This window comes from Ooceraea biroi, chromosome 6 (genome assembly GCF_003672135.1).
Source record: "Ooceraea biroi isolate clonal line C1 chromosome 6, Obir_v5.4, whole genome shotgun sequence".
NCBI lineage: Eukaryota > Metazoa > Arthropoda > Insecta > Hymenoptera > Formicidae > Ooceraea > Ooceraea biroi.
In genome coordinates, this window is record NC_039511.1 from 14,109,430 (window position 1) to 14,135,478 (window position 26,049).

At 38.0% G+C, this 26,049-nt stretch overlaps 3 protein-coding genes across 8 annotated transcripts; 2 read left to right on the plus strand and 1 right to left on the minus strand.

The window, feature by feature from the left end:
• Positions 1–2,288: 2,288 nt before the first annotated feature.
• Positions 2,289–10,181, plus strand: LOC105276703 (eukaryotic translation initiation factor 4E-binding protein 1). The gene is made up of 3 exons (XM_011334538.3): positions 2,289–2,804; positions 9,092–9,247; positions 9,705–10,181. Exons 1-3 carry the CDS (start codon positions 2,663–2,665, stop codon positions 9,749–9,751), a joined length of 345 nt encoding a protein of 114 aa, XP_011332840.1. The 5' UTR covers positions 2,289–2,662; the 3' UTR covers positions 9,752–10,181.
• On the minus strand, positions 9,920–11,982 carry LOC105276704 (stimulator of interferon genes protein). Of its 3 annotated transcripts, none has more exons than XM_011334540.2 (3): positions 11,440–11,982; positions 10,872–11,361; positions 9,920–10,152 (listed from the first exon to the last, which is right to left on the minus strand). In XM_011334540.2, exons 1-3 carry the CDS (start codon positions 11,793–11,795, stop codon positions 10,075–10,077), a joined length of 924 nt encoding a protein of 307 aa, XP_011332842.1. In that variant the 5' UTR covers positions 11,796–11,982; the 3' UTR covers positions 9,920–10,074. The 3 variants fall into 3 exon arrangements, with proteins under 3 accessions (XP_011332842.1, XP_011332843.1, XP_011332841.1); XM_011334541.3 differs by having other exon boundaries at positions 11,762–11,974; XM_011334539.2 differs by having other exon boundaries at positions 10,872–11,982.
• A 2,833-nt stretch (positions 11,983–14,815) lies between these two features.
• On the plus strand, positions 14,816–25,351 carry LOC105276705 (macoilin-1). Of its 4 annotated transcripts, none has more exons than XM_011334542.3 (12): positions 14,816–15,169; positions 15,783–15,924; positions 16,022–16,148; positions 16,342–16,471; positions 17,207–17,273; positions 17,374–17,599; positions 17,703–17,961; positions 18,072–18,305; positions 18,531–18,707; positions 18,982–19,260; positions 19,345–19,538; positions 19,706–25,351. In XM_011334542.3, exons 1-12 carry the CDS (start codon positions 15,090–15,092, stop codon positions 19,966–19,968), a joined length of 2,178 nt encoding a protein of 725 aa, XP_011332844.2. In that variant the 5' UTR covers positions 14,816–15,089; the 3' UTR covers positions 19,969–25,351. The 4 variants fall into 4 exon arrangements, with proteins under 4 accessions (XP_011332844.2, XP_011332845.2, XP_026826627.1 ...); XM_011334543.3 differs by having other exon boundaries at positions 14,818–15,169; positions 17,374–17,596; XM_026970826.1 differs by having other exon boundaries at positions 14,820–15,169; positions 17,374–17,596; positions 18,549–18,707.
• Positions 25,352–26,049: the final 698 nt, after the last annotated feature.

The following is a 26,049-nucleotide window of genomic DNA, read 5'->3' on the forward strand; positions in this document are numbered from 1 at the left end:
TTTTCAGGCAACTTCATGATTCCGCGCTCAAAACAGTTCTTATCTTTTTCAGCAAAAAACAATTCCAAGAACGATTTGATATCCTCGTCAGCAGTAAAGGTTTTGCCATTCAAGGCGTTTTGCAAAGAACGAAACGAATGGTAATCTGATGGTGCCAGGTCTGGCGAATATGGTGGATGTGGTAACATCATGGTAACACATCCCATCCAAGCTGCAACAATTTTTCACGAGTGACCAAACTTGTACGTGGTCTAGCGTTATCATGGTGAAACACAACACCTTTGCGATTCACCAATTCTCGACGTTTCTGTTTGATGGCATCATTTAATTTATCCAGTTGACGACAGTATACGTCTGAATTAATGGTTTGATTCCTTGCAAGCAGCTCAAAATACAGAATACCTTTAAAGTCCCACCAGACTGACAGCATAATCTTTCTTTGGTGAATATCTGCTTTTCAAGTGCTTCGAGCAGGTTCATCACGATCTTTTTCGTTTGACGTTGTTGTAGACGATCCACTTTTCGTCGCCTGTTATCATACGTTTCAAAAATCGATCATCTTCCTCACGTTTCAAAAGAGAATCGCAGATGTCAATGCGCTTAGTGAGATGAATTTCTTTGAGCTCATGTGCTACCCAAATATCGAGCTTACTAATGTCGTCTTAAATGGTCGTTTTAAATGGTTTTCAACACTCGATTTCGATATGTTAAGATTCTCAGCAATCTCTCGTGTCGTTAAACGCCGATTCGAATCGATCAGTGCCTTTATTTTGTCATCAATTTCGATTGGCCTTCCTGAGCGTGGTGCATCTTTCACATAAAAATCTGCAGATCGAAATTTAGTAAACCAATTTTGACACTGCCGCAGTTTTAAAGCATCTTCGCCATATACATCAGATAACTTTTGATGAGCTTGCACAGCGTTTTTCCCTTTTCGGAAGTAATAAAAGAAAATATGAGGAAAATGTTCTTTTTGATTTTCCATTTTGAAATCGGCGGCAAACAAACAATTGTTAACGAAATCGTGTACTTTCTTTTTGTAAAACAAGCTTGAACCGTGAGTTGTTAACCTACATAATGAATTTGCGGTTTAGAATGAAGTTAGTTACATTTCAAGACATGTATGTCCATCTGTTGGAAAAAAACGCAATTACTTTTTGGCCAACCCAATAGATAGAGAAACATAACCAAACAAAAATTCGTATATTGTATTGTATTGTTTGTTTCGTGCTTTTGTTAAAAACAATGTCTAAGAGAATACATCGAGTGTGTGCGGTGCAAAATTGTTTTCACACTGATTAATGATGATAATATATCATTTTTTCGCTTTCCAAAAGAGAAAGAAAAATATGCATTACTTATGTATTTATAAAATATGTAATTTTTTAAAGAAAACACATTAAAAATATTTGCTGATAGCGGTGGTTTCTAATATTATTGATACGCTACTTGCTGCCCGAAGCATGGCGGATCGGCTGAAAAAGATCAAAGGTGCCGACGCTCTTTGTCCCTACTTATATCATTTATACTGCGATTCACACGAAGGGTGGTGCGGTCCACTAGACGTCACATCACTGGCGCTACAAGTGCTTCGCAACAGTTTCCGTCCTCTTCCTGCTTTCATAATAAAACGAAGGACAGGAAGCATTTTGAAGTACCTGTAGCGCGAAGTGGATTGCACTCACTGTCGCGTACTGTTATGCGTATTTACGCACGTGCACGTTTTTTATAAACAAAGAGAAGAATGGACATAATTTATCGGTCTTTTCATAATAATGAGTATGCAAATGCTACATGTCGGAACGAATATTTACGACCTGTTTCTAGTTAAATAAATATTTGCGATTTGCATACAATAGTAAATATCAACGATTCTACATATACATATAAAACTATATTTTATTCTTTTAATTATGAATAGCGCCGCGGTAAATTGCAAACTCTTTTCTCTCATTTCATCCTATGGCAAAATGTTGTGAGCTAGAAAGAGAAATCGCGTGTAGCGACGCGCTTAGTACATCATTGTTAAAACAATATTCGAATAAATTAGCAACTGATTTGCGCGTTTAATTTGATTCTTCCACAATAGATATTTATTCTTCACGAACTTTACTATATCTTTTGTTGTTCACTTTAACACATTTATATTAAGAAAATCTTAGGTTACCCCTTCCACAGAATGATCTTGAGAGGGACAGGGAAGGGGGAATACGGAAGGATTTATATAAGCGGACGATAAACGAGAGTCGCTCGAAAAGCGCGGTATCGCACTCCAATCCGGGACAGATACCTCCCAAGCTCGGAAGAAGAGCCGTGTTTTGTAGGTTACGTCGCTCCGACTCCGCCGCGACGGCACGGCGCATTATCGCGATCGCGCGTGAATCGGTCGACGCGCGCGCGACTCGGCGCACGACGCCCGGGCCCGGGGGACTTCGGCGAATCGCGCGGTGGTGTCGCCGATTCGGAGATACGTGCGTCCGCCGAAACGAACCGTGAACACGCGGCACGCTCCCCCTGCTTCGCACCGCGCAGCGAATGCCGCTAGCGACCGGCGGGAGCGTCGAGCGCCGCGAGTCTCGCCTTTATTCTCGACGGGCGTAATCGGACGCGCGAGCAGAGCGATCCTCGCAAATTAGCGCGGGAAGGAGAGAGAGGCACCACGATGTCGGCGTCTCCCATCGCTAGACAGGCTACTCAAAGCCAGAGCATACCGTCGAAGAGAATCGTCATCCACGATCCTAACCAGCTACCGGCCGACTACTCGTCCACTCCTGGAGGCACTCTGTACTCCACGACACCGGGAGGTCAGTAAAGCTGCTTGTCGCGTTTTATCTCTCCCAGCGCGGTCGTCTTCAAAGTTTCTCGCTGCTGCTCGAGATCACCCGAGCGGAACCGCGATGCGTTTGTCGTTGTTCGAAAATCGCGAACAATCGCCGTACGGGTCGTGAAAGCGGAGATTGCGATACACCAATGAGCCCGTTCGATCCGCGGCCGGGCGGAGGTAATCGCGAACGACGGGATTCTTGATCGCTCGTATCGTTCGTGTGCGTGCGAGAGACGGTGCTTTGTTTATCTGCGAGGACTGGCTCGTACGCAGAGATAATCGAGCTCTGTCGATTGCACGGATAAGTTCCGAGAAATGAGACATATCGGTTGGAAAATTAACGTCGCGTATGCGTATCTCGTAATCGAGAAGCGAGATAAATATTAGCATGCGTGACAAAACTTGTTTTTTTTTTTCAAAACTGCCAATTAAGGTCGCACATTGCGTGTACGTGAAGAGAGAAATTCCTAGAAGGGATGAAATAATTAATTGTCGCGACGTATATTATAAAAGCCTTAAATTCTCAGACATCAATAATTTGTTTGGGGTCGGCACGACCTCGATAAGCAAATGCACACGTGCAAGACGTCGTCAAGGCCATTAGCATTTACGCACATAGCGCGTCGTGCGATTATCGTTCGTCGCACGCGCACACGCGTGCTCGATAACGAAGTTATATAATTGTACATTTGGGGGGTTGTTTAATCTTTTGTCCGCACGGAAAAAATTTCCAACTTTTTGCGTCGTGTGTATTCGAGCTAAAGTCCATTATAACAAATCATATTAAAATAATAATGTTGGCCTTACTATACCTGAAGTGTGTAATTTTAGATGGATATTTTAAATGAAGATTGATACATTTTTATTATAACGTTTTACATTTCTTTTGTTCAATTATAAACAAAACAAAAAATAAACAACGAACTAGAAAGTTATGTTTATCAAAAGAAAGGAAATAGAGAAGTGTGCGTATTTTTTAATTATTATATTTATTATATATTACAATACATCTTAATGGTCAAGGATAAGAAAAAGATTGAAGATTACGAGACAAATTCAGATTAAACACATTAAATGCGAGATATGCAGACTACTGCGTTTTAACGTATGATAGAAGGATAGCTTATCGCTCATATTTACGTTTCTTTAAATGTGCGTCAGTTTGATTAAGAGAAAGAGAGAAATGAGTATAATAAATACAAGAAAAAGCACTACAAACGCGTTTATGACGCAAAGAAGAAAATAGAAACTTGTGCAAACAAAAGATATACGAAAGAGAAATGGTAGTACCAAAAGTAATATTAGAAGCAATAATACCGATATTAGGAATATTAAAAAATATCAATACTAACAGTATTTTATCTCGTTCTAAGAATAATGTACTCCGAGTACAAAAATATAATTAAAAATATGATAAAATAAATATAAGCATAATGCAAGAAATAAAAATGCTCAGAAGATATGCAGAGAAAATATATTAAAATAAAAATAGCACTCAAAACATGATGACTGGCATAAAATATACAATATTCATAAAGCAAAACTGCAAAAAAAAAACAAAGACCGAATATCAAATGTATCCGAAATATACTAAGTTTTCGCGAACACGAGCGAATTTTTGATATTGGGCGAATCCGAGGATGCCGGCACGACGGATCGCGTGTACTTTTATATACTATACGTGTTTGTGAGTGATCTGGCTAAACAGCCAAGGCCGAATTAATGTGCGCACGCGGTATGCGCTCAAGCGAGCATCATCCGATGCGTAATCGGTGACGGGTAATGTTTATCGCCGCGCTACGCCAAGTCACGGCTCTTTGAAAAATATATACAACGCGAAAACGGCTAGACCTTCGAGATAACTTTAGCTTAAGGGGGGAGCCTGCTTTAGAACGCTGAAAATAAGGTATATTTTACGAATTGTTTTTGGAGAAACTATACAGCGGATCATTATAAAACTTTGATGCGTTTATTAGTACATGTTTAAAGATACAAAAAATTATTTTTTGATTTGAATATATCGCCTGTAGAGGTCGTCCTGGAGAAATCTTAGTGCAGCCGCGTCGCCGGCATTGCAAATTGGTGAGCATTCTCCTGCCTCCAAATTTCGTCTAAACTGAAAAATTGAAATGTGTTCTCGTTATTTATGAATTCCCATCGTCGATGAACCAAAGAGAGAAGAAAAAAGTTGAAAAGTGCCAAAATGGTGGAGCTTACAACACAAAAGTACGATTTTTAGGCAAAGCTTTTGAACTTTTCATGCAAAAATAATTGTTTACCTTAAGGGGGGAGCCTGCTTTAGAACGCTGAAAATAAGGTATATTTTACGAATTGTTTTTGGAGAAACTATACAGCGGATCATTATAAAACTTTGATGCGTTTATTGGTACATGTTTAAAGATACAAAAAATTATTTTTTGATTTGAATATGTCGCCTGTAGAGGTCGTCCTGGAGAAATCTTAGTGCAGCCGCGTCGCCGGCATTGCAAATTGGTGAGCATTCTCCTGCCTCCAAATTTCGTCTAAACTGAAAAATTGAAATGTGTTCTCGTTATTTATGAATTCCCATCGTCGATGAACCAAAAAGAGAAGAAAAAAGTTGAAAAGTGCCAAAATGGTGGAGCTTAGAACACAAAAGTACGATTTTTAGGCAAAGCTTTTGAACTTTTCATGCAAAAATAATTGTTTAACTTAAGGGGGGAGCCCGCTTTAGAACGCTGAAAATAAGGTATATTTTACGAATTGTTTTTGGAGAAACTATACAGCGGATCATTATAAAACTTTGATGCGTTTATTAGTACATGTTTAAAGATACAAAAAATTATTTTTTGATTTGAATATGTCGCCTGTAGAGGTCGTCCTGGAGAAATCTTAGTGCAGCCGCGTCGCCGGCATTGCAAATTGGTGAGCATTCTCCTGCCTCCAAATTTCGTCTAAACTGAAAAATTGAAATGTGTTCTCGTTATTTATGAATTCCCATCGTCGATGAACCAAAGAGAGAAGAAAAAAGTTGAAAAGTGCCAAAATCGTGGAGCTTAGAACACAAAAGTACGATTTTTAGGCAAAGCTTTTGAACTTTTCATGCAAAAATAATTGTTTACCTTAAGGGGGGAGCCTGCTTTAGAACGCTGAAAATAAGGTATATTTTACGAATTGTTTTTGGAGAAACTATACAGCGGATCATTATAAAACTTTGATGCGTTTATTAGTACATGTTTAAAGATACAAAAAATTATTTTTTGATTTGAATATATCGCCTGTAGAGGTCGTCCTGGAGAAATCTTAGTGCAGCCGCGTCGCCGGCATTGCAAATTGGTGAGCATTCTCCTGCCTCCAAATTTCGTCTAAACTGAAAAATTGAAATGTGTTCTCGTTATTTATGAATTCCCATCGTCGATGAACCAAAGAGAGAAGAAAAAAGTTGAAAAGTGCCAAAATGGTGGAGCTTACAACACAAAAGTACGATTTTTAGGCAAAGTCGTTGAACTTTTTCATGCAAAAGTAATTGTTTAACTTAAGGGGGGAGCTTGCTTTAGAACGCTGAAAATAAGGTATATTTTACGAATTGTTTTTGGAGAAACTATACAGCGGATCATTATAAAACTTTGATGCGTTTATTAGTACATGTTTAAAGATACAAAAAATTATTTTTTGATTTGAATATATCGCCTGTAGAGGTCGTCCTGGAGAAATCTTAGTGCAGCCGCGTCGCCGGCATTGCAAATTGGTGAGCATTCTCCTGCCTCCAAATTTCGTCTAAACTGAAAAATTGAAATGTGTTCTCGTTATTTATGAATTCCCATCGTCGATGAACCAAAGAGAGAAGAAAAAAGTTGAAAAGTGCCAAAATGGTGGAGCTTAGAACACAAAAGTACGATTTTTAGGCAAAGTTGTTGAACTTTTTCATGCAAAAGTAATTGTTTAACTTAATGTTTTTATGAATATTAAAGGTTCATCGACGATGGGAATTCATAAATAACGAGAAAATATTTCAATTTTTCAGTTTGGATGAAATTTGGAGGCAGGAGAATGCTCGCCAATTTACAATGCCGGCTGCACTAAGATGCCTCCAGGACGACCTCTACAGGCGATATATTCAAATAAAAAAATAATTTTTTTATCTTTAAACATGTACTAATAAATGCATAAAAGTTTTATAATGATCCGCTGTATAGTTTCTCCAAAAAAAATTCGTAAAATTATACCTTATTTTCAACGTTCTAAAGCAGGCTCCCCCCTTAACAGCGCAGCGGTGGTCTTCCCTTGGCAGTGAATGCACGCATAAATTTCGCATTTGATTCAGGTAAAACCGCGATGCGTCAACGTGTGTATTATACGCATACAAGGTGCGTATACACGCACTACGCGTGATTTGTAACAGAAATTAATTTCTCAACATGACGGGCGGTTGACGTTGTCTCGTGCATGCTACCATGGTGGAAGTAACAAGGTGTGCTATTATCTCGGACGAATCTCGTCACGTTCTGCGCAGCACCAAGTTGTCGCCATTTTGCAAATAGCGACCAATAGCAACGCGACAATAAATGTAAACGAGAGTGTCACACACAGGTTATGCACCGTTTCAGTCTCGCACGTCGCACAATGCCGTCGTGTTCGTTTAAACAGCGCAAAAACACGTCACGAAATAATAAACATGTTAGGTATTTTTCATTTCCAAAAAATGAAGAAACGATTGCGCAGTAGAAAAGACTGCAAAGAAAATGTCAATGCAAAGAACGGCATGTATATATGCAACATTGAAAGGTGGTAAATGGAATTTAACAAATTAAATATGATAGAATATAATAAAATACATTATTTAAAATTTCTTTATCTAGCTCGGGTTTGTTCTCAACATTTTAAGACCTCGCAATATAAAGATCGGTCATTTTCACGTGAGATACTACCTATACAGGGTGTCCCAGACCTACCGTATCACCGGTTAATGGTGGATTCCCGAGGTGATTCTGAGACGAATGTTCCTCTTGCGAAATGTCGAGGGTGACGTAGCTTCGGCGCTACGAGGGGTTGCAGTTATCCCAATCTAACCTAACCTAACCTAACCTAACCTATCCTTGTGTAGAATTTTCCCGCGTTCAGCGACGGCGGGTCGAAGGGTCCCGCGCATCGCGCACACTTCAATTTGACCCTAATTTTTCGCGGCCGTTCAAACTGAAGCACGAGCGATGCGCGAGACCCCTTCGACCCGCCTCTACATTCTACACAAGGACAGGATAACTACAACCCCTCGTAGCGCCGAAACTACGCCACCCTCGACATTTTGCAAGAGGAACATTCGTCTCAGAATCGCCTCGGGAATCTACCATTAACCGGTGATACGGTAGGTCTGGGACACCCTGTATTTTATTTAAAAAAATATATTTACCATAAGTGCACACAAAAGATCTTTTATTTAATCCTTTTCTTATCCGAATCTTTTTTTTAATTCACTTAAATTATTCAAGATGGCGGACTCTTGTCACGCTCTCTTGTTGGTCAGTAGAAATGTCTGCGCAGTAGCACACCTTGTTACTTCCACCATGCATACTACGATGGTTTGTTTTGGCTACTTTGCCGATTCTTGCACCCCTTTCGAGTTAGGTAGGTGTCGGTACGGAAATACACTTGTATAAATAGACACACTGTGCGTCGCTTTCCGTAGGCTGGCTGTATCGTTGCCACGTGTCGTGATCGTTATAATGTTTGAACGCAATTATTGTTCTGCATCCTTATTATTCGTTACGAGTTCCTCATTAAAAAGTTGCTCCACCTGTCTCTGACGCATTTCATTTGCATTTCTTTAGACTCTTCGAACAACATCACACCCATTGTATTAAAAACATCGTGATGTTAATTATACTAGGATAACTGTACGTGAGTGTATATTGTAATTTAACTCTTTGAAAGAACTTTTGATACAGCAACACTATGATTACATCAAATGTCCAATGAAATCGATTTATAGTTTTTCTGAAGAAGTAATCAATATTATTATAGCTTTATCAGATAATTCTAATCACTCGTATCTTTAAAAAAATATTAATAAATACTTATTTACGCTTAGAAATTGATATTTTATGATAGAGAGCTTTGTGTGTGTGCGTGTGTGTGAGAAAGAAAGAAAAAGTAAAAGCGAGATGGCGAGTGTGAAATAAAAAATTATTTTACAAATATTTATATTTAATAACGACTAACGACGTAGTAACCTAAGTACGAAGAATTCCATTATCATTTTTACAGAGAATTAAAACTTCGTATTTTGCGTAGGTACTCGTATCGTATATGAACGTGCATTTCTGATGAATTTGCGGAACTCTCCGATATCGCGAACACCGCCACGAAACACACTGACCATACCATCGGAATTGCTGAAAGGCAGTACACCAGCCATCACCAGGGATCCTGCTAAAAATACTGATAAAGGTCAGTTTACGTCTCTTGTCGGTGTTTACCTTTCTTTTATATTTATGGTTCGGTTGATACAGACTTAGAACCATATTTTAGAACGAAATTCAGTCAGTCTCGGAGACCTTGGATTTGTTTAGATCAAACATTCGTTGAACAGCAGTTTAGGAATATTGGCAGATGATTCGTAGATGAATTTGTTAATTCCAACCGATGGAATATGGAAATATAGATAATTTATTATAACTAATGCTAAAATAATAAAATGGCATAAGTCGATCGATTCATAGATCGAAAGAAAATATGTTTCGATAGTTAGCATAAAATTGCAAATTTTTAAGATAAATGCTTTTATCTTGGAATAAACGAGCATATATTGTTAATATTCTAATATTTATAATATCAATGACGCATATGTCCAATATTAATACTGTACTCAAGAAATATTCTCACACGTTTATGTGATACCTTACAGATGCAGTGATTGAAGAATCCGCGGAACAGTTCGAAATGGACATGTGAATTAAACATTATATACAAACCTGCCGTCATTCATGACGATCGCAATGTGTTCGTCGTTATATCCGAGAACATTGTCGATCAGTTTTCTGAGAATCGCGAAAGTACAAATGCGATTCGACTCTGTGCCTTTTGCCACTGGCTTTGCTAAGAATATTACACGAGTTTTTAAGAGACAATGTTCTTTAATGGAGTAAAGACGAATTCTCAATTATGCTTATTGTGTGCAAATTTTCGGAGGTTACGATTCAGCAACGTAACACGTACATTTAAGGAATTACGTTTAAGAAATGTAAAGCCATGAATGTGGACGCGCTAACGCGTAATTAGCGATCGTCAGTCTTCCTTTGAAAATTATGAATGATGTGACGCTTTGTAATTCGTTCCTTAAGTGACTTCTGTATCTGTGAATAAATGATACATTTTTTACTTACACATATTCCACATTATTATTTATTATATATCATACAAATATTTATGAATTATAAAAATATAACATCCACTGATCGCGCGATATAGTTAATTGGCAGCAATGAAAATTATTATAAATTGCATTCTTAAATGTTTTGCGAGAATGTCATTTCAAGACGATCGTGTGCGCAGATAAAAATAAAATGTATAAAACCTGCGTTAATATTATATTAAATATAAGTTTCTTGTCATATTAATATAACTTGAAGTCATCACAATTCTATTCTGAAAAAGAATTATAAAAACAATTTTCTCGAAAATTATAATTTCGTAATGACGACATTTTTCACCGCCATTAAAATACAAGATATAATACAAAATATAAAAATACAAGATATAATACATAATAATTGAAAACTAAACATACAATTCTACGTCATATATGTCCTTAAGAGCAAATTTAATCACGTATCGTTCTGATACATATTAAGTAATTATTAACTTTAATAAAAATGCAAAAACAAAGTATATCTTTGATTTTAAGTTAACTAGAGTTTTCTAGTTTTGTTATCCTTTCCAGAATTATTTTCGCAACGTTAACTCTAGCTCCATGCCGATCAAGATCATCGTAATAAATTAACTCGCATAAATCTCTCGTGTCGGGGTCACTCTGTAAAGTCTCTTGCAACTTTTTATAAAACATTTCGATTACCTGTTTTTTGTATCGTTGGTACACCGCGGATTCTGGATGATTATGTTTCTGTATTTCATAGTACGTTAACAAAGGTGTCGCACCTTCCACCACCACGTATTTTGGCTTGCTCGATTTCTGTCCGTCAGGATATATCTTGTACGCGCTATTATGATAGTTTCTGCGTATGGTGCCGGCCCGGTTGCGCGTTTCTGCTTCCAGTTCTTGCGCGCTTTCCATCCATTGGCACGACGCGTCTTTTAGATCTGGTGGAATGTATCCCGACGACGGTATCAAGATGAACATTCTGTGCACCGGAAAAGTGATGTTGTGGTTGTCCTCGAAATTCTCAATCTTTTCGATGATACCCTTGGTGGCCGTGCCGGTGGACGGCAGGATCACTCGCAGGTAGCCGTAATAGTAGCTGTACGCCATACCCGTGCCGTAGTCCAAGCCCTTCATCGCGCTGAGAGGACACGGTTCACCTTCCCAGTCGGCCAACTCGATCATCCTTAGTAAGCAGAAAGAGAATATCATCGACGGGATGCACACGTACGGTCCGAAGTCCCATACGTAGTTCAGCGGGCACCTTCGGGTGGCGACGGTCAGTCCCAGGAATAAGAGCGCGCCGATGACGACGGTCGTCGCCGACGCCGTGTTCAGGGCGAAGTTACAGCTCGCCAGCGAGGCGAGACTCCCGCCGGCCCGTTGACTCGCGTCCGCCAACGAGACCAACGTCCGGCACGGACGCAACGCTACGTCGCAGAGCAGAAATATCGTTGCAAACACGAACGTAACGAAGCACGTCGCGATCAGCGACGCGATTCCGCCGTCTCTCGGCGCCTTGTACGCGGCGTTGGCAAAAATAACGAGCAGAATGACGCCGTACGTCAAATAAATTTTCAACTTGCCCTCCGCCTGAGACGAGTTCCTCTCGCTTTCCATCCTGGTGGAGGCTCTCCTTCGTCCTCGGACTCGTCGATCTATCGGTTCGCCAACCCGCCGCAAGTTCGAATCGGTCTGATAAAGGCGCGGGAAAAATTGCCGCGAGATAGATTTCGAAGAATCGGAACACCCAGAGCGCGCACTCGCAGTCGTGATAGCGCTCGCGCGAGTGTCGCCATCATCGTTCGGCTTTTATCAGAGAGAAACCTGAGAGCGGCCACCAGCCTCCTGACGTTTGGCGCCGCCTGACAAAGTGGACGTGAACTAGTTCGTTACGCTCGGTAATGATACAAATGAGCATTTTCCAGCGGTACGGAAAGTACAGGGTGGGGAAAAATTATTGGTCAAGCTTTCGCCAGTCGATTCTACTCGTCGAGATCGCCAACATTGCATCATAAACATGGTGCCGCAAAATTAACTTTCAAGGTCATTTTCAATGTCAAATTTTTTTATTGGCTTAGTCGATTCTACTCGTCGAGCTGAACAAAAGTCTCAAAGGGACCATATGCCGGAAATCAATATTTCATAGAGAAATCTTCGTTTGAAGGTTTTTTGCCTGAAATTTCAAAAAACTCGATTTTTATGAAGTCAGAAAATAAATCTGATGCTTATGAAGTTCTTAAAATCATGTTCTGAATATCCTGATCATGATTAGCGAAAATCACCCCCCAAAAATGACCCTGAAAAATTCGTTTTCAAGGTCAAAAATCTGCTTAATCTACTCTTAGCGCTACCCAGGAACAACGACGTGGACGTGGTAGATTTCTGTTCCCTTCGGGGTGACTTGATTACAGTGAGTTCCCCTCGAATTCGATTACGGGCATTCCTCGGAACCATACGTCGCAGTCGATTCAGGAGAGTATGACGTAGAAACCGCAAATACTCAACGCTTGACAATCGGTTTGAGAGAAACACAGGAGCAATATAATCAAGAATCAGAACAAAAATCTACCACGCCCACTTCGTTGTTCCTGGGTAGCGTTAAGAGTAGATTAAGCAGATTTTACATTCATCACAATTAATTTTACGAAATTTTTTTGCTTCTAAAAACTTCAAACGAAGATTTCTCTATGAAATATTGATTTCCGGCATATGGTCCTTTTGAGACTTTTGTTCAGCTCGACGAGTAGAATCGACTAAGCCAATAAAAAAATTTGACATTGAAAATGACCTTGAAAGTTAATTTTGCGGCACCATGTTTATGATGCAATGTTGGCGATCTCGACGAGTAGAATCGACTGGCGAAAGCTTGACCAATAATTTTTCCCCACCCTGTACATACCATGAATAGCTACAATTCGGCGTGAAGCGCGGTAGTCCAGTGGCTAAGCGCGAGACTCGTATTTTGCCATTCGCGCAAGTTGGGTTCGAGACCGAGTTGTGATAATTTTGTTTTCGGATTTTTGTTTCTTTGTGTTTGCATTATATTTTTTTATTATGTAAATAATTATTTATTATGTTTTATTATATTTTGGAGGTATACGTATATAATGAGACATAAACATATACATTTAATATTTGTAAACTTTTTATTTATTTATATAGTTTGTATACTGTCGAGTGTTTATTTATTATAAAATTCTGACATGACTGTACGTGTTGCGGATGGAAAATTTATATAAAAGCATAAAAAACATAAATGCTTTTATATAAATTTTCATCCGTAACACTGTACAGTCATAGGCACAGAGGTTGTGACACTTTTTTTTACTGAGTCAGAATTTTATAATAAATAAACACTCGACAGTATACAAACTATATAAATAAATACAGTTTACAAATGTTAAATGTACATGTTTATGTCTCATTATACATATACGTATACCTCCAAAATATAATAAAACAATAAATCATTATTTACATAATAAAAAAATATAATGCAAACACAAAGAAACAAAAATCCGAAGAAAAAAAATTATCACAACTCGGTCTCGAACCCAACTTGCGCGGATGGCAAAATACGAGTCTCGCGCTTAGCCACTGGACTACCGCGCTTCAAACTGGATTGTAGCTATTCATGGTACTTTTCGTACCGCTGGAAAATGCTCACTTTAGATGTAAATTTCTCCGAAACCAAGGCTCATACACCCAAACCCTCGAACACGACATTAATATTTTTACCTTCCCTTTCGAACGCACTATGACTCGTTCGAAAGTAGAGTTTACATGGGAAAGCTTCCTTGTGAATAGTTTGGACACGAATCATGTATCATTACCGAGCGTAACGAACTAGTTCACGTCCACTTTGTCAGGCGGCGCGTCAAACGTCAGGAAATGTGCCCGTGGAGGCTGGTGGCCGCTCTCAGGTTTCTCTCTGCTTTTATATTTCAATACGTGCGAATGCTCGTTGCGCGTTGCTCGATGCAGCTTGTCCAGGAAGAAAAAATTGAATCGTAATAATGCCAATACTTCGGAACGATGTACAGAAAATTATTCGAGGAAATTCGACGCACACGCATCGCGGTGATCGCACGGCGCGTTCAGAGCCCGCGAATAGTCGCGAGTTGACGCGAGGAGGATCTTAAGGTCCGTTCATATTTTATTGCTACCTTTTGCAATAGAGGAAAATGAAAAGGCTGGAATGGACAAGTGTCGTTGTCTTCTCTTGTCGCACCTGTCCGCTGCAATGGCCCTCCGTGACGACGTCGCGATCGCGACCAACGCATGATTATTCCGTAACGGTTTTCGCGCAGCTGCGCCGAAATCGTGGCCCTGCTTGGTAACGCGCGTTAGAGAGAGAGAGGGTGACACGCGGGAAGAAGGGAGACGGAACGTGGTGGCGTTGCCAGGTCGGAGCGCTGTTAACGCGAGCGATGGACCAACTGCAGCGCGGTCGGGAGACATCTACGATCGATAAAGATTCGCAGAGAGAGTCGAAATCGTAACAGGACGGGAAATCGCGGCGCAAGGGGGAGAGAAAGGGCAATCGGCACGTTTTGCCAGCGACCGGGGACGTTTTGCGATTTTCGCGACGCAGGCGGCCGCGGCCGTACGCGGCACCGCGCGATTAATAATCGGCAGGTGATTTCTCGTTCCCGATTAAGCGCCATGTCCCGCGATGGACCAATCAGCTGCTCGGTAAACCGCCGTGAGACCTCGAATCTGTCCACAGACGAATGACAACAAAAGAGACTGATAGAAGTCGCGCGCGCGAGAGAGAGCCCGACGTTTTTTCGCACGCGAGTGTGTATCCCGCGCAGCCGAGGTTGCGTCCGCCGTCGCGGCTGCTTTTTTCCGTTCGCGTAGCGCGCCGCGAGTAACGTCGCTCCGCTGGTGGCGAAAGTGTCGAGGAATATGAAGAGGAGAAATGTCGAGTGCGGTAAGCTCCGGAGGCCCTTGAAACGCAACAAGCTCACCGAGGGAATCTACGGAAGGTAAATCCCTCCCGCCGCCATATGCGCGTACGTTTACATCGGGGAATGGCCGTGCGGTCTGAAAATAACCAAAAACCCGCGGCGAGCGGGCTCGATGCGAGTCGCGTCGCGGGATCGACGCGCTCGGGGGTTATCGCGAAGTCGCCCGACTCGCCGATGCTCGCGTTTACCTCCCGACCGAGACGCATCCTCGCGCCTCTTCCGCCGTCGGTCTCTCTCCCGATTCTTCGTTCCAGTTAATCCCACCGCATCCTTGCGCACACGCACGTACACCCGGTGAGCCTATGCCTCCATGTGTCGCGACACGATGCGCTTTGTGGACGGCTAGTGTCACGACACGAGCCGACAAGCGGACTGGACGACCGACTGACTTTACAGCGTTCTTGTTTTCTCGAGATGTTGTTGAGCGTTACATAAGTTGTTGCACTTTCGATAATATTATCTTGCACTGTGACTTAGTACCTAGTCGTGCAAATTGTTTTCAATGTATCTCTGCGTACTGAAATGAAAAAGGAAGATGTAAAGTACTTGGGTAGATCTTGTAACGTAACGTGTCACGAGTTACAGATCATCCTTGTCATCCTATTGATATGTGCAATTGCATCTGTTTCAGTACTTTGCTTTATCTGAAGTTTCTCATAGTCTGGGCCATGGTGATTTTAGCAGACTTTATTTTAGAATTCCGTTTTGAATTTCTGTGGCCATTCTGGCTGCTCCTCCGAAGCGTTTACGATTCGTTTAAATATCAAGGCTTGGTAAGTAACGGCTTAATGTTACACAATAGCGCAATGATTTACCATAAAGGGATATTATTAGATACATGAAGTATTACATGTTGTCCCTCTGTTTCAGGCCTTCTCTGTATTTTTTATTTGTATTGCGCTCACATCAGACATGATTTGCTTTTTCTTCATCCCTGTGCATTGGCTATTCTTTGCTGCCAGCACTTATGTTTGGGTGCAGTACGTTTGGCACACAGGTATACAAAAACAAATCTATTTAAGGTAGAAGTAAACACGAAACATATCGAAATATGATTTTCCATTATGTCGAGATGATCTCGAGAAATTAAAATTTTTTTTAGAATTTCTGGAAAGCAAAGTACATTGGAATAAAGTAGACTATGATTTTCGATGAATATAAAAGATTAATTTAATGTTGATGTTGTACAGATAAAGGAGTGTGTCTACCGACTGTGATGCTGTGGCTACTATTTCTTTATATAGAGGCAGCAGTGCGGTTGCGTGACTTACGTCATATGCCATTTCATCTAGACCTCTGTCGGCCATTTGCAGCACATTGGTATTGTGTCTTTTTTGTTTCTTTATAAGAAAGGGTTTTTAGTATAAGAGGGAGTTTTCCAGCAAGTTACACAGGTGACAGTGTAACATTGTGTCCAACATGGAATGTTCTTACTGCCATACAGTCAGATTATACTACTCGACACAGTAAAAACCAAAGTACTAGCATATCAGACGTTCCAATGTAACCAACATTTTAGAACATCTTATATATTATTTAAATTAGTGGTAACAAAACTTTTGAACACAATTAAATGATATACATAATACTTACAATTTAGAATAAAGGCGGAAGAAAATTAGAGATTTAAAAGACTATGGAGCTCTGATTCTATTTAATGATTCAAGTTATAGTTTAAAAATTAATGGTAGGATATTAAGAAGGATAAAAAACAAAACTTTTATCGCTTATCAACACAAACATTTGTTAGATATTCTATCTTTTCAGAATCCGCGTAATCATTAATTACGATTGTGTGCGACAAAACTAATTTATAATAGACACATATCCTCATTAAAAGTTAGGTTAACTCTATAAAAATAATTGATTGCAATATTCTTACGTGGTGCGGTGTAGCATGTCTTAGCTGGAAAACGCTCTACATTAGATTAGACCATTTCTTATTACTCGCGCGTGTATTTATGCGTGTATGTAATTTAACTATTAAAATATTTTAATATTTCAATTATATAATTATAATTATATAGTATTAAAATTTATGATAAATATTTTTAGCATTGGCTATCCTGTAGTTACATTGGGCTTTGGTTTTAAGAGCTATGTAGGCTACAGAATGAGGCAGGTTAGTATCCAACAGTTTTATGAACGTAACATTTTACAATATTATCATTTATATCATACAATGATTCTATGATTTATCGATTTATTTTTTCGCTTGACAGAGGAAACAGAAAGATGTGGCAAAGGAGAATGAGTTTTACCTGCAATTACTGCAACAAGCACTGCCTCTAGAGCAACAAGCTATGTCGATGCAGCAAATCCAACCGCAAGTGCAGTCGCAGGTGCAACATGCTGCTGCTGCTGCTGCGTCGCTAGAGCAGCATGTTAAAACTCAAACGCATAAATTGAGTCCACAGTATAATCCAAGTCCTGAAAAGAGCAGAGGTAGCTTGTATTTATTATCAATCTGTATCCCAGCGAGTATGTCTTATCTGCGATTCAATACGTGCGTCGCAGACGCATTTCAATACGTGCACGTTTCTTCTTTCAGGGAGTAATAACAATTCTATAGAAACAAACGTACAAAATGGTGGGATACACAGTAGTAGCCAAATTACATCACCAACGCAGAGTGCTGCTAGCAAGAGTACTCACAGAAAATCTTTAGATAAGGGCGAGAGGCAGGAAGAGCAGCATAATAAACATAATGTATCAAATAATTCACCGTCAGACAAAAGCGATAAGAGATTTATACACAGTAACGGGAATACGGTATCGCACAGTGACATACAGATCATCGAGAGGGTTGGGTACGATCTATTTTATTGTTGAAAAAGAAAAAGTGTATTTTCTTACTTTCACTTCGATTTCCTTTCATTTAATATAAAGATACTTATTGCGACAATTTTTTGCAATGCAGATCTGTAAATGATTTTGACATAAATGAAGTAGAAAAAGACAAATCTATCAAGGGCTGTGGGCACACCGCGATAAAATCGCAGTCGAACGGTTCGGTGACGGGAAAATGGAGTAACATGAAGGATGCTCGAGACTCATCGTCGACCAGCAACGTTCAACGTGAACGTAAGACTCGGCAAGTTAAAAATACAGGTGACTCGGCGGAACAACAGAAACAGGATGATTATTATCAAAGGTATATTATGCAATGAGAATTCTTTTTTTCGTCTAAATCATTGAAATGGAAATTTCTGCTAATAATTCCTAATCACATTTTTAAAGGTACCGATTGAAACTCAAAATGACAAGTCCGGTATTTTGTACTTCGCATGTAGATATCAAGAAGAGTGTCTTGTACTATTTTGTATTTCCTTAGTAGATTCCGCATTGATTTCTTCAGCATAATTTGTCGTTGAAATAGGTTACTGATGTGTCGCAGGCTCGAGGCGGACATTAAACGCTTGAAATCAGATTTGCAGTCCAGTCGGCAGTTGGAGCAGGAACTACGATCGCAGGTTAATACTTTGCTGAATGGTGAACGACAAGCCAAAAACGATATTCAACAGCTGCAATTGGACAACGATCAGTTACAAAGCAAGTGAGTATATTTCATAATTGCTTCTAATAAAATTATTTAGTTTTTATTTATATTGAATAGAGTAATACATCTCAATTTTCACAATGAAGAATAATTCCAAACGTGAAAGAATACCGAGACCATACATACGCGCAAAAATTATAATAAGCAATAACAATAAGTTTCAGTGCAATTGACATTGTCATAAATAACATTAAAGACGAAAAGAATCATTTTCGTAATGTATTATATAAATATATATGGCGTTTGTAAAATATAAATTTGGACATTATAGATTACATGGCGTGATGGCGGGACGTCAACTGGACAAACAAATGATGGCATCGTTGGAAAAACGAATTGCAGAAGAGAGAAAACAGCGTGCCGCGTATGAAGTGTCCCTGGCCAACGAGCGGAAGGCAAGGCGGGCTGCCGAGGAGGCACGCTCCGCGATTCCGCCGCCGCCCCCTCCGCTGATCAGACAAGAGTGCACCGATGCATGCAAAAATCGAAGATCCCAAATGGAGCAGGATCTTAAAAGTTTGCGCCGTGAACTCAAATCAAAGGAGGAAAGGTAGGCATAACGTAGATTGTACGCTTCGCGATGACGATAATGCAACGATTAACGATATAAATATTGCACCGATGATGTAATTAGGTGTAACGCACTGGAAAAAGACGCGACACGTTGCAAGGAGAACCATAGAGAGTCTGAGATTCTACTCACCGCGCTGAATGCGTTGCAAGATAAAAACACGCATTTGGAGAACAGCTTGAGCGCGGAGACGCGTATAAAACTTGATCTCTTTTCGGCACTCGGCGAGGTCAAGCGACAGTTAGAAATCAGAGAGGGTAAGTGACATTTACAGCTTTATTCGCTTCATTCAATATAGAATATATATATTGTTTTTTATAACACATTACAAAAGAATGTTTTCAAAAAGAAGGGGCAAAGATTGATGCGTTTACTCGAAATTGTTGACGCCGACCGCATAACATATTGTTCTCTGTTAAATCAGGCTACATCAGATCTCAAGAGAAAGAAATTGAAATGTTGAAAACAAAAATAGCGCAAGATTTAGCTGTGATGCCACAAGACACATTTGGTCCAGCGCCAACCTGTGCGACGTCCAAGCTCCGTTTAAATAGTGAAGTGAGAGTAGCGGGAACAAAAATACGTTCAAACGAAAGTCCCTGTCCAGGGTGTACCGTGTCGAATTTGGATCCGAATGCGACAGCGTACACGCCTAAAGGCTCCCTCGTAGCGTCAACCGAAGCTTAAGAACTGCGATCCTCATCACAGAACCCGATAGTAGGATACATTAACTACAAAAGGATGTTTCAAGTTTCTCCGTGGAAATATCGCATTCAGTTCCTCCGAGGATACACGAACCAAAAAAAATACAAGTATTGATATCGGTTACTGAATTTCTGCCATTTTCATCTTCTCTATTTAAGACAATATTTTTATTAGGTATGCTTCTCCACGATATATATATAAAAGAATTTACCCATGAAAGTCTTCCATGAGAAACTTTATGAAACATGTTTTGTATCGTGTCTTGTCCTCTCAGAAGGAATGGAACCGTTGACATTACTTATGATCATATGACGCGACACTGAATTTTAGTACGTCAAGGCAAGATCCAGTGATGACAGAGTCTTAATTTATAACATTTATGTTGTGGGTCGATCTTACAATGGACGTAACAATCTACATCTCGGTGATCTCAGTAAGTGTTTTTATGTGTGAATATTATATATTATGCAATGTATTGTATAATATATATGTAACATAGTCCATCTTCAATTGAAGATCAATATGCTAATTATAGTTTACACATAAGATACGTTTGCTTACTCTGCGAAAGCATTTTCAACAATTGTCTTATAAATCCAATTTGTATGTTACATACATATATATTGCTAACAGGACAGTCACAAAATGTGTATTGTTAAATTATGGCACTTCCGAGTTATATATATATATATATATATATACACACATGTATATGTAATATATATATGTATATATATTATGACTATATACTGTTAGCATTCTAAATTACAAAGAAAAATTCCAATTGATCTTCATGGAAATTCAAAGAATATTTTATTATTTTACTATCCGCAATAAGATCTTCCTGCAGCATATGCCTAAACATACATAATGACTTGTCAAAGATTTGTATTCTTCCTCAAGTCATATAACTGAAGCTAGTCCATCATACAAATTCTATTTAATATCATTGGCGTGTCGAGCCATTTTACATCATCCGACTATTAAACAGAAAAAGCCATTGGCAGAGCACATGTGGAAATAAGTGTTTATCATCTGAAAAGGATCAAAGTAAATGTCACGACGCCAAACTCGTTTTAGGTACCATATACCCATATAATGATACTCTCGTACACCATGTTTCTATGCTTTTAAATTTGCGTACTTTTAATTTAATAATTCTCTTTTACGTATTGGCTTTCAAACGGAAGTAACCCGTTACCGTCTTTCGCCAGAGCGAGAGCGTACGGATTTCGATAAGTGATAAAAATGGTTGATTTGTAGGAGCTAATTCGTTGATATATATATGAAAAAAGTTAAGTTGATAAACTTATTTAATTCGAAAATTCTGGCATGCGCATAATATGATTATATTGATTATACGTAAGATTATGTAATGCCATATATATCTCTCTCCCTTGTTAAAAAGAAAGGAAAAGTTTAGATGCGAGGTAGTAATTTTATTACGAGTACAAAGATGGAGAGCAAAGTTATTTTCATATGTGTGGATCGCTCTATTTAAGTAAGAATATTTAATTTATATTATTTAACAAGATTGAGGGTTGATGGAATTATATGAAGTGAGTGAATATAAAATCGACAAAATTCTTTCTTCTGTTATTACGATTAGGTACAGAGGTGTATACAAAGTGTTACATGACCTTGACAAATTATAGCACCATTGTAGATGGTACTGTAATATTTACAAGAGATCTGTGTCGACTTTAAAAAAATATCTATATTTTATGGCGTATTGAGAATGCATATTGTTCAAGTGCATTTTAAATACTCATGCATGCAAGTCGTGCATCTATCTATTGGTTCATTAATTATGCTAGTTAAAAGGTGCTATATATAATGTCAGTTTTTGCAGATTTATATGCACCTTTATCTTCAAAATTTGATTAAAAAATCGTTATTTGATTTTATTTAATTTTGGTTCGCGGGACGTTCGAAAAAACAATTGTTGAAGAGAATGTGTTGGCATTACGAATTATTAATCGCTAACGATTAGAAGTAAAGTAAGTCGAATAATTAATCGACTTTAATAAAGTCTGCGTTTTTTTATTTTATCCGCAAGAAAGCCAGTACTTGCTTCGTTACGTTGCAAACGTTGTGTAATTTGTTAACTATTACCGAGGTCATTCTTCCATAATTGTATATACAAAGCACTGTCATGACAATTTATTTACGGACGCTAATAGTGGATCATGACCAACTAGTCAAGCGACGGAGGAAGTTCTACAAGCACAAATATTTGTTAAGTATTTATAATTTGTTCGAAGTTTTCTTCTTTGGAAAAGATAGTAAAACTTTTCAACTCGTCAGGATTTAGTATCTGGACTCATTAACGAATTATATATAACTATTATATGGAACTATATTTCCTAGATGATGATCCACATACAAAACGACGTTGTAAAGGCTTTCCTGCACAATGCGTATCATAAATTTTGAACTCCAGTCTTTAAAAAAAGAAAAGCAGTGCTAATTCGTTATTCCTAAGGAAGATACATAAGAGCTTTTTTTAATTGCATACTTTAGTAACGGTATATTGTATTCATGTATCTCAGTAAATGTGGAGATAGCCTCGACAGTTACTACGGTTTATGGAAAGTAAAACAAAACCGTATACGCATTTCTGTTTCCGAATTGTTGCCCCAGTGTCAAAACAAAAAGTATTGCTCTTTGGTCTTGTGAATAAATCGTTGATAAGTTGTAATTAGATTTGTGTTCACTTGCACTTATTTGTACACAGATAATGTAACGAAGACCATACATGGAGATATGTAAATATTTGCCGGAAGAAAACTTTGATACCGTCTTATAAGGTCTCATTGATGTAACTGTTAGGGCACTTGCGTGGCATAGTCATTTTTGCTATATATGAGATTAATTTAATTTATAAAAAACATACTTGCCCATTTTGTTCGATAGCGAAAATCTACGTACTAAATTCGATCGAAAGGCATGTCAACGAAAGAAGGAGGATAATAAAGGAGGAACAGTCTATTGATTTGTCAAAAACGTATCAATCGTGAATAATTTGTATGTACCTGACCAGGGTGTATTGTAATAATCCCTTTTCGTTTTTTTTTGGCTAATTTACTTATCTTGGATTTAATTCCATCAAAAGGCTGGTTCTTGATAAGCAAGTAATATTATTAATTAACGAGATAATATCGTATATATTGAGTTATTGTGATATACATACACATACAAAACTAAAAAACAAGTGCGCGCGCATACACAATACACATACACACACATGCGTGCGTGCACGCGCGCGCGCGCGCATATATATCATGTGTATATATACATTCGCTTACATATTTATTTGTGTATACTCGTCGAGAAACGAATAGTTGTTATACAGTTATCCACGAGTATATACATGCATATATGTATAATTATTTTATTTAACATGCAATGATGCTCTCTCTTATCAAAATAAATTAATATGAAATAATTAATCAATCACCGTAGGTAAGTTTCCTATTTCCAAACGCTTTATTTCACTTTGCGCTATGAGAGGAAGACGCGCGTATATAATCAGCATAAGTACTTAATTTTTATGTTAGACCTGTGTGTGTGAGAGAGGGAGAGAGAGAGAAAAATGAAAAGCGTGCACAAATTAAGATTTTTTTGTAATATCCGCTTCCTGTATAATTTGTAAGTTTTCTGATATTACGTAGCTAATTTATTAAGAGTTTGGCGAAGACAATAAATTTTTTCCGTTTTATACGAGAGTACAGTGTCGAGTCTGATCGCAATTCCAGTTAACAAGATTTTATCGCGGATGTCCCTTTTATATATTAGTTATTTAACATTTTATGCGCTTCCAACACTCAACTGTCTCTGTACTTATTCCGTTGTTTAGCGTTAAGTTAGCTCGTCGAGCGATGAATATAGCATATTAGGTGCAACACGGCTATTGATCTCATCAATGTATCGCGCGACCGTACACGCAAATGTCCTTATTATTATCAATTAGTTAGAAAATCAATGCGAAAGATCTTGTTGACAAAACGTTTTAACGTATTATAATGTTTTTCGGATAAAACAAACGGATACCATATCGCGTGTAAATCTAATATGCCCAATCGATGTATTATACTCTGACGTGCTCCGTATGTATTTATCACATACGCGAGACAGTATTTAAAGAAGAGAAACAAGAATCTGGCAGAAAAATACTTTAATGATCGACCCATCGTAAAATTCGCAAAACGTGAATTAGCATATATGCCGTTATCATACATGCGTTTCTGTCGTTAGTTCGTAATGTGTAACTGCGCTTCAGAGCCCTGTTCGAACGATGGCATTTCTGATTGGTGCTGTAATGTTATATTTGCAAGACTTTTTTTGTCTAATATCTTTCGTTTATCAATCGATCAATTGATCGATTCGTTTTATAAATTCTTCTTTCATCTTTGCAAAATAATGTACAATTTTTTATCGAGTAAAAATAAACGTTAAAATTTCTCTCTCCTTGTAATATTATAATGTAGAAATTAATTAAATCATGAGTGACTTTTGTGGCAACATCATTGTAAATTTAACTAAAAGCAAACATTCACACATTATATATAATGTTTCGTGCATTGCTATCATTCGATGGGCCCAGATGCAAAAGAGACTTATGTACAAATGACAAATCCTGAAAAAAGCCATATAGTTGGTATGATGATGTTTAATAACTTTATCTAACTTTAGTAACTTTTAAATGCTTTATTTAAATCGGAGAATCTTGAAATAAATGTCATAAATAAATGAAATTGTTTGCTGGCAGAAGGACATCTCAAAAGTATTTTTTAATATGTTGAAATTATCGAAACTCTTAAATTTTAATCATGCATACATACATACATACATACATACATACATACATACATACATACATATATATATATATATGTATAGTTACGCATCTAGACACGTCTCGCCCATGTTATTAGTTTTACTGTATGCTTTGTACTCTATGCGATCAGTGTGTTTCTCATCATATATAATAATAATTGATAGTTTCAAATAAATAAAAAGACAACCGAGTGGACAGCAATAATATATACGATTTGTCGATTAATATAAAAAAGATTGACGATCAGTTAACTCAATTGTAAGTTCAACGAATATTAATTACAGAACATGTAAAGATAATCAACAAAAATTTACAACTTTATTATTATACAATGCAATCTATCTTTCGCTGTAGTTCAGTTGTATGAAAAGACTACAATTTTTCAAAATTATAACCGAAAGATCATTGATATTAACAATAGATGACTCTTTTCATTGTTTACTATATATACCGCTATATACATGCACGCGTGCGTGCGCACACACACAAATAATATTTATTAAAATAAACGTTGTGTAAAAACCTGTATTGCGTATTATACAATTTATGTATCTGCAACTATAGAAGATTGAGGTTTATCAAACTCCTATATTTGTTATGTGGTTTATATAATTTAATAAGTATCAGGTTGCTCTCTCTCCCTCTCTTTTCTCTCCTTGCTGTGAGTTAAAATATTCACCATAAATATTGTATTAATACAATAAGGAAACTAACTCCAACCAAACCTAATTGTAATATTACTATTGTAATATTGCATTATTTCATTCCCACGCCTGCCCATATCTCACTATTCTTTCCACATGAAACAGATTAAAAACAAAGAGGGAAGTTTCTGATTCATAACGTTTATTTTAATGATATCATTAGAGTGATAAAAACCGACATTACATTTAATTCTTATTTTTTCATTAATATATTTTGAGAATATTTGCTCTTTTATTTAAAAATAAAGCTTTATAGATTTTTATAGATAATCTGCCCGTAAAGTGGCAATTAAAAATTTGGAAAAGTCATTCTTCGAAAAACGTCAAACCATGAAAATGATTGCTTATAAAACAGAATAAGATGTGTTTGATGTAATTATGAGCAATACAAAAATAAAGTATGACAAATTCATTAGCTGGCAATATCGTGGCAATATGAAACTTAATTTTAACATACTTGAGTTGTGTTATATATAATTGTGTTACAAATAAAGCATAGTTGTACTTACGTATTCCTAT

Bases quoted from the DNA above. Each gene is read 5' to 3' on its own strand.
- LOC105276704 (XM_011334539.2), bottom strand. From the start codon at position 11,795: ATGGAAAGCGAGAGGAACTCGTCTCAGGCGGAGGGCAAGTTGAAAATT. The intron at 10,153-10,871 runs GTAATCGAAATG...ATTTATTCACAG, and splicing joins ACCAACGATACAAAAAACAG to ATACAGAAGTCACTTAAGGA.
- LOC105276705 (XM_026970825.1), top strand. From the start codon at position 15,264: ATGCGAGTCGCGTCGCGGGATCGACGCGCTCGGGGGTTATCGCGAAGT. The intron at 16,472-17,206 runs GTATTGTGTCTT...AAATATTTTTAG, and splicing joins CGGCCATTTGCAGCACATTG to CATTGGCTATCCTGTAGTTA. The intron at 18,306-18,548 runs GTATATTATGCA...GATGTGTCGCAG, and splicing joins CAGGATGATTATTATCAAAG to GCTCGAGGCGGACATTAAAC.
- LOC105276703 (XM_011334538.3), top strand. From the start codon at position 2,663: ATGTCGGCGTCTCCCATCGCTAGACAGGCTACTCAAAGCCAGAGCATA. The intron at 2,805-9,091 runs GTCAGTAAAGCT...TATTTTGCGTAG, and splicing joins GTACTCCACGACACCGGGAG to GTACTCGTATCGTATATGAA. The intron at 9,248-9,704 runs GTCAGTTTACGT...GATACCTTACAG, and splicing joins TGCTAAAAATACTGATAAAG to ATGCAGTGATTGAAGAATCC.